The sequence below is a fragment of the Trachemys scripta genome, chromosome 1 (genome assembly GCF_013100865.1).
Source record: "Trachemys scripta elegans isolate TJP31775 chromosome 1, CAS_Tse_1.0, whole genome shotgun sequence".
NCBI classification, from domain to species: domain Eukaryota; kingdom Metazoa; phylum Chordata; order Testudines; family Emydidae; genus Trachemys; species Trachemys scripta.
In genome coordinates this window covers 27709100-27728746 of record NC_048298.1, presented here as the reverse complement: position 1 = coordinate 27728746, position 19647 = coordinate 27709100, and the positions used below count along the sequence as shown (strand labels likewise).

Sequence of the window (19647 nt, the reverse complement as noted above, 5' to 3'; positions counted from 1 at the left end):
AACGTGTTAGCTGAAGGGTTAACTATGATCCACTATCACATGGTGCAACACACCTTGACCCTGTCTATACTAGGTGCTAAATTGCCTTTAACAATGTTAGTTAAGGCGGGTGAGCTATCAGGGTGTCTAACCTTGTCCATTTCCCCAGCGCAGACGTGGCCCAACTGAGGAGCATGGCCAAGCGCAGCGCTGCAAACATTTGCAATCGCCTGAAGGAACTCTGCACTTTGTAAACAACTAGCACGATTTAGCGTTGTGGGCAGAAACAAAGGCGAGGACTGGAACTGCTGTGGAACCCACGGTAGCTGCAGCAGCAGCAGCTCTCCTGGGTCCGGGGCTGCAGCCCTCACCCACCTTCAGCGCCTGCGTGAAGGCGCCTCCCAGTCCCTCTCCGGCTGAAAGTTTCTTCTCGCCGGGGCAGTGCTGGGCTCGGGGCTGGAGGAGCCAGGCGCTGGGGGTGAGGAGAGCGGACACGCCGGTTTCCTGTTGGACGCGGCACAGCCAGGGACCGTCTCCTTCGGAGCTCATCGTCTCCTTTGCAGGCACATAAGGCGAAGCCGGGCGGCGCTTTCTCCTGCCTCCCTTCCCGGCGCGCGCGAGGAGATGGGCTGGCTCCAGGCGTACCTTGGCGCTCTCCTAGGTAATTCGCACGGCCCCTGTTTGCCTTCTGTCCCCCCGGGCTCGCCCCGCTCAGTAATAGCGGGCGCAGCTTCGTCAGATCGGCCTGTCTCGCTCAGCCCAGCCGGGGTTGGGATCCCGGATCCGAGGGTCTCCCTAGCTGGGCTGAGCCCAGCGGGCTTGGTCGCCCAGAGCCCAACTTGCTTTGGTTGGCAAGTTCCTTGGCCTCTATGGGCACGTCCCTGCCGCTGCTCCGGGCTAGGCAGCCCGGCCAGGTTAGGACCAGCGTTGCCTCCCGCGCAGACAGCTGGGGCTGTGGGTTCCTGGCGCGGTGCAGGCAGCTCACCTGGAGGGCGCGCTGGGCTGGACGGGGGAGCCCCGGGGAGCGGCGGGGGGGGGGTCTCCTCTGTCTCCCCACATCATATGGGAACCCCCCGCAAGCGTCGGCCCCGGGGTGTCCGCGCTCCTCGCCCCCGGGACCGGCTGCGCCCTGCCCGGCCTCGCTGCCTGCCTCACCGGCTCTGCCTTCTCCCGTGCAGGGCTGTGGGCCGCCGCCCTGGCTCAGGAGCCCGAGTACAGCTACGGGTGCGCCGAGGGCAGTTGCTACCCGGCCACCGGCGACCTGCTGATCGGCCGCGCCTCGCAGCTGTTCGCCAGCTCCACGTGCGGGCTCTACAGGCCCGAGCCCTATTGCATCGTGAGCCATCTCCAGGTAAGGACCCGGCCGGCGGGAGGGGCCCCTGGCTGCGCTGCGCAAACAGCTGGCGCTGGGGAGGGGGCGGAGAGGAAACCGAGTGCATCCCTGGGGCTCAGCTTTGTTTGCACAGTTACATCCGTCCTGCGTTTCCTGCCCTGTGTTTTCTGGCTGCCGGGTTGGAAGGAAGCACCTTCTCCCAGGAAAGGAGCGCGGGAGTTGGGCGGGAGCGCAGGGGCAGAGGCTGTGCCTGCCTGGGAATGCTGTCCTGGGGGGGGCCAAAGCACCCCCCATCCCACTGCGGGGGCACTGCGCCCGGTGCTAGCCACTGGCACCTCCCATTCCCCTGTTCCCCCAAGCTCTGATCCGGAATCGGAGCCTTCCTCGGCCCCAGCTCTGCAAAACAGTGAGCACCCAGCATGGCCATGAAAGCCATGAGCATCACCCAGCCCTCTTGAGAGATTCCCGGCACATGTGACATTTAAAACTAGACTGTCCAAAGCCAGGAAAATTCTGTATGGAACAACCCTGTAGGGGCTGGCAGCTGGATCCCTCCACCCTCTAAGGGTGATGAATCTTTTGTGCTAGTCAGATTAGAAGTATAGTAGTTCAGGTGAATATAAACGCAACATGTTCTTATATGTAATCTGGCCAATATAAAAATACTACCAACACAACACATACAAATACATTTGTAAAAACTCTACATTAAATAAGATGAACAATATATTGGGTGTTATATTAAATTGGGGGCCCTTGAGTTGCTTGGGGCCCGAAGCAATTGCTTAGGCCTAGTGCCACCCGCTGGCAGTAGTATTGCTGAAAAGGATTGGGGGTTATAATGGATCATATATTAAGTATGAGTCAACAATGGGATGCAGTTGCAAAAAAGGCTAATGTCATTCTGGGGTATATGTCACATATAAGACACAGCGGGTAGTTGTTCTGCTCTACCCAGCACTGGTGAGATCTCAGCTAGAGTACTGTGTCCAATTTTGGGTGCCACACTTCAAGAAAGATGTGGACAACTTGGAAAGAATCCAGAGGAGATCGACAAAAATGATAAAAGGCTTAGAAAACATGATCTATGAGGAAAGATTTAAAAAAATGATCATGTTTAGTCTTGAGTAAAGAAGACTGGGGGGAAGGGAGGTAAAGGAGGACCTGATAAGTTTTTAAATATGTTAAGAGCTGTTAAGAGGACTGTGATCAATCAAATGTTCTCCATGTCCACTGAAAGTAGGGCAAGAACTAATGGGCTTAATCTGCAGCACAGGAAATCTAGGTTAGGTATTAAGAAAAACTTTCTAACAGTAAGGATAGTACAGTACAGGGATAGGTTTCCAAGGGAGGTTGTGGAATCCCCTTAAGAACAGGTTAGACAAACATTTGTCCTGCCTCATTGTAGGGGGATGGGCTAGATGACCTCTCAAGGTCCCCACCAGCCCAGATTTCTCTGATTCTGTGATACAGAGGCAGTATAAATAGCATGCCTAGTTATTTGCACCCCTAGTGTACTTTTACATTTAAACCCAATTTAACTTGATAAGTTAAGTAAGAATGTGGCACAGGGAGTTAAATTCATACTTCTGCAGGCTTGTACAGAGTCGTCTAGACTACTTCCTGAATCAAAGTCAGTATGTAATTATATTTATAGTTTAAATTCTGGCATTTGGGGGGGGGCAGTAGTTAAATCTGTCTGTGTCATCAAGTAAAACAATGAAAATATGAATTTATGTGGAAAAATAGTCTAGCACATTCCAGGTTTCCAAGCAGGGCCGGCTCCAGGCACCAGCCGAGCAAGCTGGTACTTGGGGCGGCAGATTGAACGAGGCGGCATTCTGCCCAATCCTAGGGTGGCACGGCCGCTTTTTTTTTTTTTTTCCCGCTCCGGCCGCCCTGTAGGGGGCAGCAGCGCGGAGGGCGGAAGCACCCTGCAGCAAGCCTGGCAGGGCAGTCCTCATCCTTCCCTCCCTGTCGACCGGAGCGGAGCCCTCCCGGCAGGTGTGGCATGGCGGGAGGGGCCGCGTGGCAGCGCCCCGCTGTAGCCCTGGCCGACCCCCTTTTCTCTCTCTCCCGCCCGCTCCCTCCCCCTCCCCCCCGCTAGCCAGTCCGCACCACGGGGTTGTGTGTTTTTTGTTTTTTTGTTTTTTTCTTTTTGCTTGGGGCGGCCAAAAAGCCAGAGCCGGTCCTGTTTCCAAGACAGAAGGGACTGTGGATACATGTAAAAAAACCAGTCAGTATAAATGGAGCTATATTACATTTGAAAGTAGATAAATAATCGCAACCTGAGTTTACAATGTCAAAAACACTAGTCCAAATTCTGTTCTAAGTGGAGCAAGTATCAGAGGGGTAACCGTGTTAGTCTGGATCTGTAAAAAGCGACAGAGAGTCCTGTGGCACCTTATAGACTGAGTATTGGAGCTTATGCTCCAATGTGTCTGTTAGTCTATAACGGGTCGGCAACCCTACGGCACGCGTGCCAAACACGGCACGCGAGCCGATTTTGAGTGGCACGCAGCTCCCTGCCGCGGTCCCGGCCCCCAGCCCCACTCAGCCCCCCCGCCCACCGCTCTCCCCTGCGGGGGCAAGAGGCAGAAGCTTGGTTCTGCAGCAGCAAAACTTCCCCCTCCCCCACTTCTGCCCCCAGAACACAGCTCCTTATAGCAGGCAGAGAGAGGTAGGGACGGAGCTTGGGGGGAGGGAGTGGAATAGGGCATATCCCTTCCAGTCCCCTGCCATGAGCCACTCAGGGCAGGGGGCTGGGAGCACCCCCACGAGCCGAGCACCCCAGCCCTCTGCCCTGCACCCCCCCACCCCAACACACACCCATTCCTCTGCCCTGAACCCCCCACACACACCCCAGCCCTCTGCCCTGACCTCGAGTTGCCCCAATACCCAGCCTTCTGCCCTGCACCTCCACACGCCCCAGTCCTCTGTCCTGAACCCCCCCCCCCCAACCCACCCCCCGCCCTCCACCCTCCCCCCCCCCGCCCCCTGCCTGAACCCCCCCACACCAACACACACCCGGCCTTCTGCCCAGCACCCCCTGCCAGCCCTCTGACCTGACCCTTGAACCCCCCACACACCCAGCCTTCTGCCCTGCACCCTCACACACCCCCAGCCTTCTGCCCTGACCCTTGAACCCCTCCCACACCCAGCCCTCTGCCCTGCACCCTCACACAACCCCAGCCCTCTGCCCTGAACCCCTCACACACCCCAACACACCCAGCCTTCTGCCCTACACCTCCACACCCCAGCCCTCTGCCCTGATTCCTGAATCCCCACACACACCCCAGCCTTCTGCCCTGAACCCCCTCCCCCAGCCCTCTGCCCTGATCCCTGAAACATGTCCACATCCCCCCCTCCCCCCCCGGGTCTGGGGTCCCGGCCATAGGCCCTGCTCAGCCGGCTGCCGGCCTAGGTGAACAGAACCCCAGGCTGGCAGCGAGCTGAGCAGGGTGGTGGCGTAAGATCAGCATTTTAATTTAATTTTAAATGACGCTTCTTAAACATCTTGAAAACCGTGTTTACTTTACATACAATAGTTTAGTTATATAATATAGACTTATAGGAAGAGACCTTCTAAAAACGTTAAAATGTATTACCGGCATGCAAAACCTTAAATTAGAGTGAATAAATGAAGACTCGGCACACCACTTCTGAAAGGTTGCCTACCCCTGGTCTATAAGGTGCCACAGGACTCTTTGTTGCTTTTTAAGTGGAGCAAAACTCCCTCTGAAAGCAATGGGAGTCTTGTTTTATTCAGGACCATAGAATTTGGCCCAAAGTATATTGCTTCTTAGTATACTTGAACAAACGTGTCATGTCAACTCGTTAGTTTGATAGTGTGTGCTTAGCACTTTGCAGGATTGGGCCCAATATGGCTATAGTAAAATTTCTGACATAACTTGCAAGATTTCAAGTGTTCCCTTATTTTTATTCTTGCAATTAAATATTCGGAGTCAGCAATGTATCCTTGGTTGCTTTTGTCCCTCCCCGCCTCCCCCTCAAAGGACAGAGTGTGGCAGAAAAGACATGGTTAGAAGGGGGATTCTGAAAGATGCTGAGACCCCTCACCTCTCTCTGGCAAACCTTAGGGAACAGACAGCTTTGACCCTGATTTCACCGGCGGAAGGTTTGGGGCTATATTTGGGACCCCTATTCTGGCTGGTTTGGGAGTGCTCATATAAATTAGCCCAAATAATCTGACTATATGGGAAGATGATAGGGACATGCCTAAGGAATTGGGAGGATACACAGACCACAGAGACTTGTCTTTATTTGTTTGCTCATGGCAGGAATGACAGAGGGCTTGTGGAGTATGAACTCTGACTGGGGACTACCAGGAAAAAGGCACCATAATTGGCACTTAATTCTGTGAAACAGCATCACTTACTTTATACTATAGCAACATCTCTAATGCTCAGATCCTTGACTGCTGAGGTGCTGTTTTATTAAGGGCTGAGTGAACGTGAATGTAGCCTCCACTCTGCCAACAATGCCATCCTCAACTGCCTATTTGTCCAGTTTCTGGATATGCCCCATTGTGCTTTTTCCCATGCTGCCCCTTATGCTTGCTTGGAAGGAGCACCCAGTAAAAAATCCACAATACCACCACATTGTCCTCTTTTGAATCTCTGTAAAACCCACCTGAGCCATGATGCCCACATAACACTTGACAATAATAGTTAGTGGCTCCTGGACTGTGACCAGCTGCGTATTCAAGCTGTTTTACCGTTATCTCGGGCTCCCCCGTTGGTCTGTCATATCCATCTATTGTCTCTCATCTTAAATTTAGATGTAAACCTCTTTGGGCAGGGACAGTCTCTTTGGGTAGGTCTACACTTACCTCCGGGTCTGGCGGTAAGCAATCGATCTTCTGGGATCGATTTATCGCGTCTTGTCTAGACGCGATAAATCGATCCCGGATTGATCCCGGAAGTGCTTGCTGTCGACGCCGGTACTCTAGCTCGGCGAGAGGAGTACGCGGCATCGACGGGGGAGCCTGCCTGCCGCGTCTGGTAAGTTCGAACTAAGGTACTTCGAATTCAGCTACGTTAATAACGTAGCTGAATTTGCGTACCTTAGTTCGAAATGGGGGGGTTAGTGTGGACCAGGCCTTTGTTATGTCTGTGCAGTGCCTATCACAAGTGGGCTCTGGCATATTAGGCACCTTTACAATACAAATGAATAGATAATAATAGCTGTTATGTTACGCTTTTTCTGTGGAGGAGGGTTAGTCGCTGAGGCCCATGATTTCAAACAGGTGCAACTTGGGGCAGCATGCACAAGTTAGGGTTGCATTTGTGCTCATAACCATGTGTGTGCTCAACCTAAGTATGTGCTTGAAAATTTGGACTCAATGGTGAAATTCCACCCTAGTAAATAGGTCCTACACTGAAGCTTTACAGGGGACTTGGAGCTGCACAGGGCTTTGTCCAGGATATCTGTAACTGGGAGAAGTAAACATTACTTTACAGAGCATTTGAACTTGTTGTTTTTTGGGTCTAAGTTTCAACATAAATCAGTTGAATAGTTTTCTGTAAACATTAATATTTACTTATGAATTGTGCTAGAGAGTACTTATTCCCAGGGATAGTCTCTGGAATTAGTTTTAAGTAAAACATACTACCAATAAAACTAAAAGCTTATTGAATTCCTGTCATATTTTCCCCTTTGGCCTTCAATGTACATTAATTTAAGAGTAAATTATGCTTTCTTTAATTTTTAAAGTAAAAAATAAATCTTTTGGAGTCACTCTACAAAAGGCACTCTACAAAAGGCACAAAGAGCCAAACATAACATTAATGCAAAATACGTTTATCTTCAGGGAACAACTATTACTTTTTTTGATACAATAACCAACGCTAAGTTAATAAGTTAATTGTCTTATTATTTCAGGAGGACAAAAAATGTTTCACGTGCAATTCCCAGTTCCCCTTCCACGAGACTCTCAACTACGATAGCCATCTTATTGAAAATGTGGTCACAACATTTGCTCCAAACCGTCTCAAGCTGTGGTGGCAGTCAGAAAATGGTATGTAGTTCATCTGGGGATCATTTCTAATTGGTCACCCTTGATTGATTTAAAGGTTCCAGTGTGTTTTGTTATTATTTGAAGGGTTGTCTGCCTAGTTGTTAGTGCTGCATGGAGCATTAGCGTGTTAAGCACAGATCCCTTGGTAAAGCTAGATTCTTTGATTTATGCTTGAGTGGTGTTTTATTATAAATAAAGTCTTACGAACTTTAGGAGTGCTGGAAAAAGTATAATATAAACTTTAAGGAATCTCTTATTACAGTTTTTTAAAAAATACATAGATTTTGTATATTGTGCCGAAATCTCTTGTGCTTAGTGGAGTGAGAAAAGGGGGAGGAAACAGCCCCCAAGGAACATCCCAGTGCAGAGCAGCCAGAACAGCTGTACGCTGTTGTTCCTCCCAGCCTTGCCTACCATGTCTGTCAGTGGAGGGAGGAGGTGTGGCTAGAGTGCACAGTGCTCCAGGTACCCTGAGGCTGGTCCAGCTTATGCCACGGGCTGGACAAGACTCCTACAGCTTAAAGCTACTTTGGCCTCTGCCCTTCAGGAGGATGGAAGAATCAGGGCCACTCTCTCAATATTCACTATCACCTCACTTCTCTACTCAGGCTATGTATTCATCTGCCAAACAATATAAATGAACAAAGCAAGCAAATCAAAGCAAATAAAAACCACACGTATTACGGTCGTTTTGTGGGGCGGTTTTCCCTCTAAAATTTCTTTCCAGAGTAAGCCATTCCTTTTTCCTTTTACAGCTATGCTCTCAGGCTGCCTGAATTTCCTCAAGATAGGCCATCTGATCCTAAAGCTCCTAAGATACCCTTTTTAAAAAAAAAGGAGTATGGAAGGCATAGTATTTGGCAAATATGTTGGCAAAGGCTCTTATTGTAACTTAACGAACACTGTGATGTTTTGAAAAACTCTTATTAGCCCACTAAAAAGAAATTTACATGATGTCCTTTTTAACAAGTGAGATTAATCCAGCTAGCTATCGGACTCCACTGTTTCTAGTTTAGCATTCCAGATAACTCATGTTTTTTGCGATAGACTTGGCAACTTACCAACAGAAAAGTTTTAGCTTATAAGGTCATGCAAATATCCCTCAAAAATAAACAACAAATGATTCTTTCTTTCTCCATGTAGACATAAAGCAGCAAGGATTGTTATATTACTGTGTGTTCCACACAAATTTATAGCTGTTTAAAAATTGGAAAGTTCCATACTTTCCTTGGGTTATTCTACTTGTCTTCCTCCCCTCTAAATCATCTTATTTGTTTTTTATGCTACAAACTAGAATGTAATGAGTTTCCAGCTGTTTTAAAAGTTCTTTTCACATGCATCAAATAACTGTTTGTGTTATCTTCCTTCAGTACACAGTCCTAAAATTTTGATAATTTATAGTTATACGACTTGAAAAATCTCTTTCTTGCTGCTGGTAAATTGGAAAGCTTTCATTAGTGAGTGAGGGGACCTGAATAGTCAATTTCTGTAAAATTTAACCTTTCATTTGAAAAACAATTGTAGGCTTCTATCCCTTACGGTTACAAAAATAATCCCTGCAGTGCAATCTCTGACTGTGTAGACAAAGGGCTCCTATCCTTCTGCTTCTGCCCATAGTTTCCCCAAGCAGCCGCTGAGTGAAATTAGCAAGAATCGGCTGGGTTTCACTGCTGATATTCAGGAAGTTGTAGGCAGGTGTAAAACTGACCAGGACAATGGCAGTTTCATGATACAGTACACCCTCAGAGTTATGAACACCATTGTTACGAACTGACCAGTCAATTACACGCCTTATTTGGAACCGGAAGTATGCACTCAGGCAGCAGCAAAGAGAAAGAGGAAAAAAGCAAATACAGTTCAGAATTGTGTTAACTTTCCCTTTATTTTTTTAGTAGTTTAAAAAAAAAAAAATACAAGCAGAAGTTGGGGGGGAGGGGTGTGTGTCTTACAACTGGAGAGACCCACTGCCAGAGGCTGATACTAGAACTGGAGCCCTCAGCCAGTGTCCAGCATCACCACTATGGTATGAATTCCATCACCCCCAGTCTTATCAGCAGCTGAGGGAGGGGACAGGGCTTCTCATCAGGGCATTATAAGGAAGGCCACTTCCAGTCCCCCACTATCTTTTTGTATCTGCCCCTATCTAGGAACTTTAGTTCTGTTATGCAAAACAAGATAAAGGTAATCCAGTCTCATGCTTTGGGTGTATGCTGATTGACACAGGGGACAGGAAAGAATCCCCCAGCTCCTTCTGTTATGCAGCATTGCGTAACTGGCTATAAGTGTAATCAATATCCTTGTAAAACTAGAATTAAATGGGCTTTGGGCAGAGGACCTACATGGGGTTTAGGGAAGTTTTTTAGTATAGTCCAGTTAATCCAGGCCCTCACCTGACCAATAGGCTGCCCCAAACATCCATGTTCCTAGGCTGAGAGCCATTTGCAGAATTCCAGAATCTCCCTGCACGAGATCTCAGCAGTCCAGCTCCTAGCAGAAAGAATTATGGTTCACTTCCATTGCACATCAGGCTTTTTGCCCATGCAGAGCGAAGTGAGGGCCAGGGCTTCATCCTTGGTGGACTGTAGAGTTTTTCATTTTCTTCTAAAGCATCAGACAGAGGCCTCTGCAGAAGGCCTGATACCAGACTAGTTCTGCATTGTGTGTGATCTTGTGTGTGAATCACTTAACCTTCCTGTACCTGAGTAATGGGGTACTGTAAAATGTAAATGTAAAATGGGGTAATGATACTTGAAATACCTCAAGTACGGGGGTAAAGTGAAATATGCTAAATGTCATACAGACCAAATACATGTACAGCATTATATAAGAAATAATATCTCCAATTGGCAATCCCATGTAATGTGATGTTTAGGAAGTTTGCAAATACTGTGTCTTCAGTGTCTTCACCGCAATTCCCTAATGTTTGTTATAGTGCTAATCCATACGTTGTTCTATCACACCATAACAGCCAAAGTCAAGAAAAAGGTCCTTATACTACCAGAATGAGGGTCTCTTAGGAAAATGATGAAGTTATTGCTGAGAAATGTTCCTGTTTACCGTAGAATTTCCTTTTTCTGCCTTTAGGTTTAGAAAATGTAACTCTCCAGCTGGATCTGGAAGCTGAATTCCATTTCACTCATCTCATTATGACCTTCAAGGTAAAGAATCCATAGCATTCTCACAAATCACAAACTGGAGCACTGTGTAATCTAACATCTGTCATGGGGAGCAGTTGTGGGCTTAACTGGTTATATATAATGTTCCAGTTTTGAAGATACAGGCTTTAATAAATGCATTAAAATGCTATTAATATTGGAATGCAGGGGAGATGGACTTCATAAATCTGTTGGTTTCAAATTTTTAATTGACGATCTTTGTATAAACAGATAAATTTCTGCTTTGAATAAATCCCAAAACTCATAAAATAGAAGGAGATTAAAGCTCTCTTCTGTTGCTCACTTGCATTTTATATTTTGGGCTTTTGTAGCAAAAATGGAACTGTGGGATCTTACCATCCTTTTAGACTTCAAGATTGTGGAAGTGTGCAAAAACTATGCTTTGGGTTAGTTGTTTGCTCTTTGTGTGTTGTTTGTATTTTACAAGATCATTATCAAAATCAACATAGCAGCAAGTTTTTGTTTTGTTTTGTTAGCAATCATTTTCACTTGACAAATGAAAATGTCTCCGAGAGGACATCTGTGCCTTTGTTTCCTTCCAAACAGATGTCCTGGAATGACAGATTATGTACCATGTGTCTTAAAGTACATTTTATTATGGAGGCATTAGGAGTGACTCCATAGTTGAATGTAATCTCTACATTTTACATGCTAACTTTCTAGGATAACTGAATACTCTATAATATTCCTGGACTCCGTCTCAAACACACACCTCTGCTTCCACCACGACCCATCACATGTTGCTCTCCCACATGGTGGCCCCCCACCATGCCCCCATATTTCCTTACCAAACTCAGCTTCTAAACACCGGTATGTATAAATGTCTGTGTGTATTAGGATTTAAAAACTGAATGTTGTAGGGCTGTATGGGGTCATGGCGAAAGATGGAAGGAGAGATTTATTAAGGAGGACTGGACTGGGACATGAGGAAACAGGATCGCTCAAGGGGAGTGAGCCTGGGGAAAATTAGTCTATGCATGGAGGATTGTGGAGCAAGGGACAGGACTGAGAGTGGCAGGAGGAAGAGTGCAGCAATGCAAGGGGTTGCAGGGCTATGTGAAAGGCATAGTAATAGGGTTACCAACTTTCTAATCGCACAAAACCGAACCCCCTTCCCCGAGGCCCTGCCCCCGCTTGCTCTATCTCCCCTCCACCGTGGCTCACTCTCCCCCACCCTCACTCACTTTCATCGGGCTGGGGCAGGGGCTTGGGGTGCGGGCTCTGGGGTGGGGCTGGGGATGAGGGGTTTGCAGTGAAGGAGGGGGCTCTGGGCTGGGGAGGGGAAGGGCTCTGGCTGGGGATGTGGGCTCTGGGATGGGGCTGGGATGAGGGGTTTGGGGTGCAAGAGGGGGCTCAGGCCTGGGGCAGAGTGTTGGGGTGGAGGTGTGGGCTCCGTGACTGAGTTTGGGTGCGGGACGGGACTCTGGGCTGGGGCAGGAGGTCGGAGTGCGGGAGGGGGTTTGGGGTGCAGGGTCCCAGCGCCACTTACCACGGCTCTCAGGAAGCAGCCACCAGGTCCCTGTGGCCCCTAGGCGCATGGGCAGCTGGGGAGGCCCTGTATGCTGTCCTCACACCCACAGGTGCCACCCCCACAGCTTCCATTGGTCGCGGTTCCTGGCCAATGGGAGCTGCGGAGCTGGCACTCAGGGCGGGGGCAGCGTGCAGAGCCTCTCTGGCCACCCATAAGCCATGGGGCTGCCAATCGGACTTTTAATGGCCCGGTCAGCTGTGCCAACCGGAACCTCCAGGGTCCCCCTTTTCGACCAGGCATTCCAGTCGAAAACCAGACGCCTGGCAACCCTACATAGTAAGGATCCTTAAATTATAAGATCTTTGGGAAGGCACTGTCTTTTTGTTCTATTTTTTTACAGTGCCTAACATAATGGGGCTCTGGGCTAATACTGGGGTTTCTAAGTGCTAATACAAATTATGAATAATAATACATATAATTGTTGATGGCTATTCATGCGAATAGTCATCAGATACTTCCTAAAAAGCCTGGGAAATTCCCTTCCACCAAAAAACTTGGTAAATTTTGAATGAAGGCTGCTTTACACTCAAATGCAAAACTTTACTCTGAACTTGTAACTTTTTTATGGACAAATACCACAATAGACCTTTTTAATGCTGCATGTATGCCTATTGGTTTGATGTGTGATAGTCTGGGTGAAATCTGGGTGCCTTCTATGATGAGATAACTGGCTTTGTGGATGCGGGGAAAGCAGTGGACATGTTATTCCTTGACTTTAGCAAAGCTTTTGATACGGTCTCCCACAGTATTCTTGCCAGCAAGTTAAAGAAGTATGGGCTGGATGAATGGACTATAAGGTGGATAGAAAGCTGGCTAGATCATTGGGCTCAACAGGTAGTGATCAATAGCTCCATGTCTAGTTGGCAGCCAGTATCAAGCGGAGTGCCCCAAGGATCGGTCTTGGGGCTGGTTTTGTTCAATATCTTCATTAATGATCTGGAGGCAGATGACAGAACAAGGAGCAGTGGTCTCAAGTTGCAGTGTGGGAGGTCTAGGTTGGATATTAGGAAAAACTATTTCACTAGGAGTGTGGTGAAGCACTGGAATGGGTTACCTAGGGAGGTGGTAGAATCTCCTTCCTTAGAGGTTTTTAAGGTCAGGCTTGACAAAGCCCTGGCTGGGATGATTTAGTTAGGGATTAGGTCCTGGTTTGGGCAGGGGATTGGACTAGATGACCTCCTGAGGTCCCTTCCAACCCTGATGTTCTATGATTCTATGAAATCAGAGTGAAGGGTTTGCGTTTGGGTGTGATCGTGAGGAATTAAATATGTGCATTGTGAGTGCTCCTTAGTTCAAAGTGGAAGTGAGTTTACTGTGTAATTGTGGCTATGGAGAGCGTATGGGTGGAAAGGCGTGAAATTTGAGATTGGTGTGGATGTGAATGTTGATTTCAGTGACTGCATTATTGATTTTTAGTAACTGCTTTGGTGGGATTTGCTCTTGAACAATCTTAACTCTTAAATTATCAAATTTTAGTTTGTAGGACACAAGTTAGTAATGTGGATGATAGTTTCACCTAAGCAGTAATACATTTTAAAACTGTGATAGAAATACTTTTGTGTTTGGCTTTTGGAGGATCTTGCCTACATATATAAACCAAATGAACAAACTATTGCTGACATTGTCCTCTAGGTGCAAGCCATATATTAAACTGATAATTGAATGTTAAAGTTCAGTTCATATTGTGAATGATCCTAATCTTTCAAAGCTTTCTACATTGGGATTTTTAAGGTGGGGGTTTGGGTTAAGAATCTTTTTTTATTTATCTCATTAGCTAATTATAATTAATTTAGTTGTTTGAAATGCTGGTAGGTAAGGAGAAAAGCTATTCATACAATCTAATCATTTCTTGATTTTATATCAGACCATGTCAAAGTTTGGTCAAAGTCAGTTAAAGCAGAGTCATTATGGATCCTGGGAGTAGAGTCTTATAAAACTGGCTGAGGATGAACTTCTCAACCTGGTGGGGAAAAGACCAGTTTCAGCTGCCTATTCAACCAACAAGACAATTGTTAGAGCACTAAGAAAGATAATGCAGATGGATTAGGATTGCCAACTTTCTAATCGCATAAAACCGAACACCCTAGCTCCACCCCTTCCCCGAGGCCCTGCCCCCCCCCCGCTCACTACATTCCCTACATTCCCCCTTCCTTGGTGGCTTGCTCTCCTCCACCCTCACTCACTTTCCCTGGGCTAGGGCAGGTGGTTGGGTTGTGGGAGGGGGTGAGGGCTCTTGCTGGGGGTACGGGCTCTGGGGTGGGGCTGGGGATGAAGGGTTTGTGGTGTAGGAGGGGGCTCCAGGCTGGGGGGTGAAGCCAAGGGATTTGGAGTGTGGGCGGGGGCTGCGGGTTGAGGCGGGGGTTGGGATGCAGAAGGGGATGAAGGCTCTGGGATGGGGCCAGGGATAAGGAGTTCAGGGTGTGGGAGGGGGCTCTGGGATGGGATGGGGTTGGGGTGCAGAGGAGTGAGGGCTCTGGGGTGGAGAAGGGGGCTCTGCGTTTGGGGGGGCTCAGAGCTGGGGATTGGAGTGTAGGAGGGGGTATGGGTGCAGGAGGGGTACAGGCTCTGGGCTGGGGGTGCAGGCTCTGGGCTGGGGCCAGGGATGAGGGGTTTGGGTTGCAGGAGGGGGCTCTGGGTTTGAGGCATGGGGCAGAGGGATGGGGCTCGGGTTGGGGCGCAGGCTGACCTCAGGTGGCTCCCGGTCAGCGGCGCAGCAGGGCTAAGGCAGGCTGCTAGCCTATCCTGGCTCCGTGCTGCGCCCTGGAAGCAGGTCTGGCTCCTAGGTGGGTGTGGGGAGGCTCTGCGGCCGCAGGCACCGCCCCCCCCCAGCAGAGAGCTGGTGCTCGGGCAGCACGCTGAGCCCCATGGCCCCCCCCGCCTAGGAGCCAGACCTGCTGGCCGCTTCCGGGGCACAGCGCAGTGCCCCAGGACAGGTAGGGACTAACCTGCTGAAAACTGGACCCCTGGTCACCCTAAGACAGATACCAGAGAGGCAGATGGAAAAATATTACCATTATTCTGTATGTGTGACTTGACAAGAGACCAAGGATAAGGAAGGGGAAATACAGTATGTATAACTGGATTCCCCTCTCTGTGCTCCATCGTTCCTGGCCCCGCCTGGTGTGACAGGAAATGAGGGGCCTGTTAGATCTTCCTGTGAGCCAGGACTGACTGGGAGATAAAATGAGGAGCTACAGTAACTGGGGAATCTGCACTTTTTTCACTGACCATAAAAAAAAATAAAATCTTTCTTCAAGTATTTCTCTCTTACTTTCATTTTAAACAGGAATCTGAAGTCTTAGTAGTTAACAGTAAACAATCCTTTATTCTAAATTTGTGTGTTGCATTATGAGTATGTTTAAATGTCTGCGTACCTATAATTGCTAAATATCATAATCATTCTAAAGATATTCTCTGATTTGATTTACATGATTCAAATGAAGGCCTTACAATAATCTGTCTCCAAAGACTGAGTGTGTAATAGCAGTAGTAAAAAGAAAATTGAGAAGAAATAAAAAAAATATCAGTCTATAGAAGATGTCTTGAAATCCAGGGACATGAGTTGCTCCTTCTAATAATTGATTCCAAATAATATTTAATAATATATAACCATTTGCTGTTCTTTGTTTTTTGTTTTGTTTTTTTTAAAGACATTCCGTCCAGCTGCAATGCTAATAGAAAGATCATCTGATTTTGGAAAAACCTGGAAAGTATATAGATACTTTGCATATGACTGTGAGAACTCCTTCCCTGGTGTTTCAACTGGACCCATGAAGAAAGTAGACGATATCATTTGTGATTCCCGATATTCTGACATTGAACCGTCAACGGAGGGAGAGGTTGGATGTTATTTTTATATATAATGAAGACTTTTTCTCTGAACAGTTCAAGATCCCTTATTTTAAAGTTGATGCTTTAATTTTTCATTTTTCTTTAGGTCATATATCGTGCTTTAGATCCAGCTTTTAGAATTGAAGACCCATATAGTCCAAGAATTCAAAGTATGTACATGCTTACTTTTCTTTCGCGTTCTAACTTAATTTTTTATTCATTTTTTTCATTTAAAAATACAAAAGTTACAAGCAAAAAATCAGCCCCAGTACTGCCGCAGAACTGCACCAGGAACCAGGGGTCCTCTCCACTGACTTTAACGGGTCTCCACATGGGAATAAGAACCAGTGTTGCCAACTCATGATTTTTTATCATGAGTCTTGTTACATTTGATGTTTTTCTTAAAGGCTCAACTCCTGGTGTTATGGGATTATGTGAGAATCTCTACTTCCATTTTTTTAAAAAAAGGTGTGTGTGTGTGGAATTTTAAACCTCATTGTTTCAGAGAAGAGCTTGAAAATGTGACCTCTCCCCCAAAGAAAGCAGATAAATACAACCCCAAGTTTATGATTATTTTTTTTAAATCTCACGATATTTTTAGCTAAGCTAAAGATTTTTGTGGGTCTGACTCATGGTTCTTGGAGTTGGCACTACTGAGTGTCTGCCCACACTGATCTGATTGTAGGACTCACTCCTAAGACATTAAAATTAATGCATCAGTTATTTACAGTTATTGGGACAAAGGAATGCAAACATACAAATCTGCTGCTGTATGAAAGCATACAGTTTGAAAAAGAAACTTCTTTAGGCATTTTACCTGAATAAGGGCAACAGGATTTGGCTTTAGTTTAAGTTAGTATCGAACAGTGTAAAGCTACATGGATGAGACAACAAAGGAAAACAACTCAAGTAGAAGGCTGTGTGCTGGCTGCTACATTGATTCAATGTTTTCTGTTTAACCAAAGTTTAAAAAGAGAAATTTATAAGGTTCTATTTTTATTAGCTTAGGCCAAGGGTATTTTCAAACATGGGAGAAAAACAAGGTTTTAATAATGTCAAGGCAGAAAGAGTCAAAAGTCAAATTAATTGCTATAATGTTGTCTTCCTGCTAGACCTCTTCCTATGAGAACAGTTACTTTTTATTTGGTAGGATCAAGATGGTTGTTTTTCCCATCAAAATACAATTAATTATATTCAAAGGGGGGGGGGGAGGACATATAAAGAAGAGGATTATATTTGCATCCTAAGTGTTTCTGCAATTTCCAACTCAAGTTCTTCCAAACATGCACACAGTCCTGGAAGCTCGTACTCCACTTGTCAGTACTTCCTTAATATTAACCCGGACCCATTTTACATTTTAAATCAGAAATGTGGTTGAAAACTAAGGCATCTGTTTTGGCACTGATGCATGTGCCATTAATATTAATATTCTGTGGATGTATGTATTAACAACAAAATATATCCCAGTTTTGTTTAAATTAATCTAGCATATGTAGTGATCATATTGGGGGGGGGGGAGGGAACAATTCATCTCTGGCATTTGTAGTGGGAGGATCCAGAGAGGGAAATTTTGTATTTAAACAAGATGAAGTCTTGTTTACAATTCCAGATATTATATTATATCTTGACATAGAAAATTGCTCTGTGTGAGGTTTCCCATAATTTATGATCTGCAGTTTTCTTGGTTTCCTTCAGTTCATAGAACTCAGTAGCTAATTCAAGAAACTGTTTGTTTGCTTTTTTACCTGCAGACCTATTAAAAATCACAAATTTAAGAATCAGTTTCACCAAGTTACATACGTTGGGAGACAACCTCTTGGATTCTAGAATGGAAATCAAAGAAAAGTACTACTATGCCATTTACGACATGGTGGTTCGTGGGAACTGTTTCTGTTATGGCCATGCCAGTGAGTGTGCACCAGTGGATGGTTTTAATGAAGAGGTGGAAGGAATGGTAAATGCTCACACTTTTTCACACTAAAACCATGTTAAAATGCCTTGAGCCTGATTCTGTCCCCTTTACTCACATTGAGAAGATATATTAAAGTTAGTATTAAAGTCAGTAGGAGTGGCAGAATTTGGCCCTTTATTTTTCTTCTTAATTTCCAAACAATAAAAAAGTGTTCACCATTTTTGTTGTTGATCAGACACCAAGAGCTGAAACTAGTTTAAAGTTACTTTAACATCTTGAAATTTCTTCTTTCTAATTATATTAAAGACTTGATAAAAATAAAAGGCAACAGTATTGTAATGGATATAAGGGAATGTATTTTTATGCAACATTGAACTAACCTATGGACCTTGTGGCTGAAGGTTTCTATTGAAGCAAATAGCAGGGTCAAAAGGTGAGACACTTTAATGAACAAGAACAGCACTGCATTTATATTAATGAGTATAAAAAGAAAACTACAAGGGCTATCCATTTTCAGAGTTCAGTGCACATATTGATCAATAGCAGGGCAGAAGAAAATCCTGCTGCCTGCATGTTATAATGTTGTATAACAGGTCAGGTACATTTTCCTTTCTTCTGTGTAGTTTTCCCCATGATTTTTCCAAGTGGATGCAGGTAGGACTTTTGCTGGACAGGGAAAAGATTGGGTGAGCTGCCAGCCTGAAAGCAGCGTTTGTTGGGTTGCTGTTTTCGGAAGTGGAGTTGTGTGCGAGATGAGATTGTCTTGGTTAACGCAAAGTGTGAGGGAAACTTTTGAGCAGATTCATCATCTGGGAGGAAATTTTGGTCTTGTTTATGAGAGTGTAGCCTACCAGTCAGCGTGCAGTGTGTATCCCCCTCTTTGCCCAGCCCACGGTAGCTATGGGTCTGTTTACAGCCCCACCTGCAGAGTTCAGATTCTAGAGACACATTCTTCTAGCTCTGGAGTTCCTCCCAAATTCAATCCATGGTTATCCAAGATGGCGGCTGTCACTGTCATAGGAGCAAGTTGTCTGATTTCCCCAGTAATTCTGTAAATGTTGAAGTTTGAGCCAGGATTGTGATAAATATCAATGATGTTGTGGAAGAGCTTTGGCCCCCTTCGTCTAAAGCTTCTGTATCCACTGCTGGAGAGAAGGTATTGGACAAGATGACCCTATGTTCTGATATGGCTAATCCTATGTTAATGGATTATGGACAATTAATGATTTTGCCCTAATAGGTTACTAAGGGCATTTTGGGCCAAACGGTGTGCTCTGTATTCACATTGGTGAGTATTTATTCACACAGGCAATTCCATTGAAGAAAATGGGACTACTTTGTGTGGGTGAGCATTTACTCACACAGGCAAGGAACTCACAGTCTGGCCCTTTCTGTATATGTTTGTCCTCTTTAAGTGTTTTTGATGCAATGGTAGTTGGTAAGGGTATGCCAAACACTCACTGGTTATACTTTAGATAGATGGGAAATGGTGAGGTACGTTCCAATTTGAATGCACTCTATGTATTGTATTGGCTTTTTCCCCTCCTTATTTTCTTTAACCAAACATATTATATTTGTTTTTTATTCTTTTAAATGATAGGTCCATGGGCACTGCATGTGCAGACATAATACCAAAGGGTTAAACTGTGAATTGTGTTTGGATTTCTACCATGACTTACCATGGAGACCAGCTGAAGGACGCCATAGTAATGCATGTAAAAGTATGTTTAAATACAATACCAATTCTAAATCCTATATTCTTATTTGCTTTTAAAGTTTGATGAATTTTACGTAGGTGGTTCATGAGGTTTTTGTTGCATTAAATGAATGTAAAGATATTATTTA

General features: G+C 45.8%; 1 protein-coding gene across 1 annotated transcript in view; it reads left to right on the top strand.

The window, feature by feature from the left end:
* Positions 1-321: 321 nt before the first annotated feature.
* Positions 322-19647, top strand: part of LAMB1 (laminin subunit beta 1) — a 72719-nt gene continuing 53393 nt past the window's right edge. Inside the window, exons 1-8 of the mRNA XM_034766844.1 lie at positions 322-640; positions 1158-1330; positions 7217-7352; positions 10437-10510; positions 15710-15898; positions 15997-16060; positions 17642-17844; positions 19403-19523. Coding sequence (XP_034622735.1) covers positions 604-640; positions 1158-1330; positions 7217-7352; positions 10437-10510; positions 15710-15898; positions 15997-16060; positions 17642-17844; positions 19403-19523 — 997 coding nt within the window. The 5' untranslated portion in view covers positions 322-603. The remainder of the gene's footprint in view (positions 641-1157; positions 1331-7216; positions 7353-10436; positions 10511-15709; positions 15899-15996; positions 16061-17641; positions 17845-19402; positions 19524-19647) is intronic.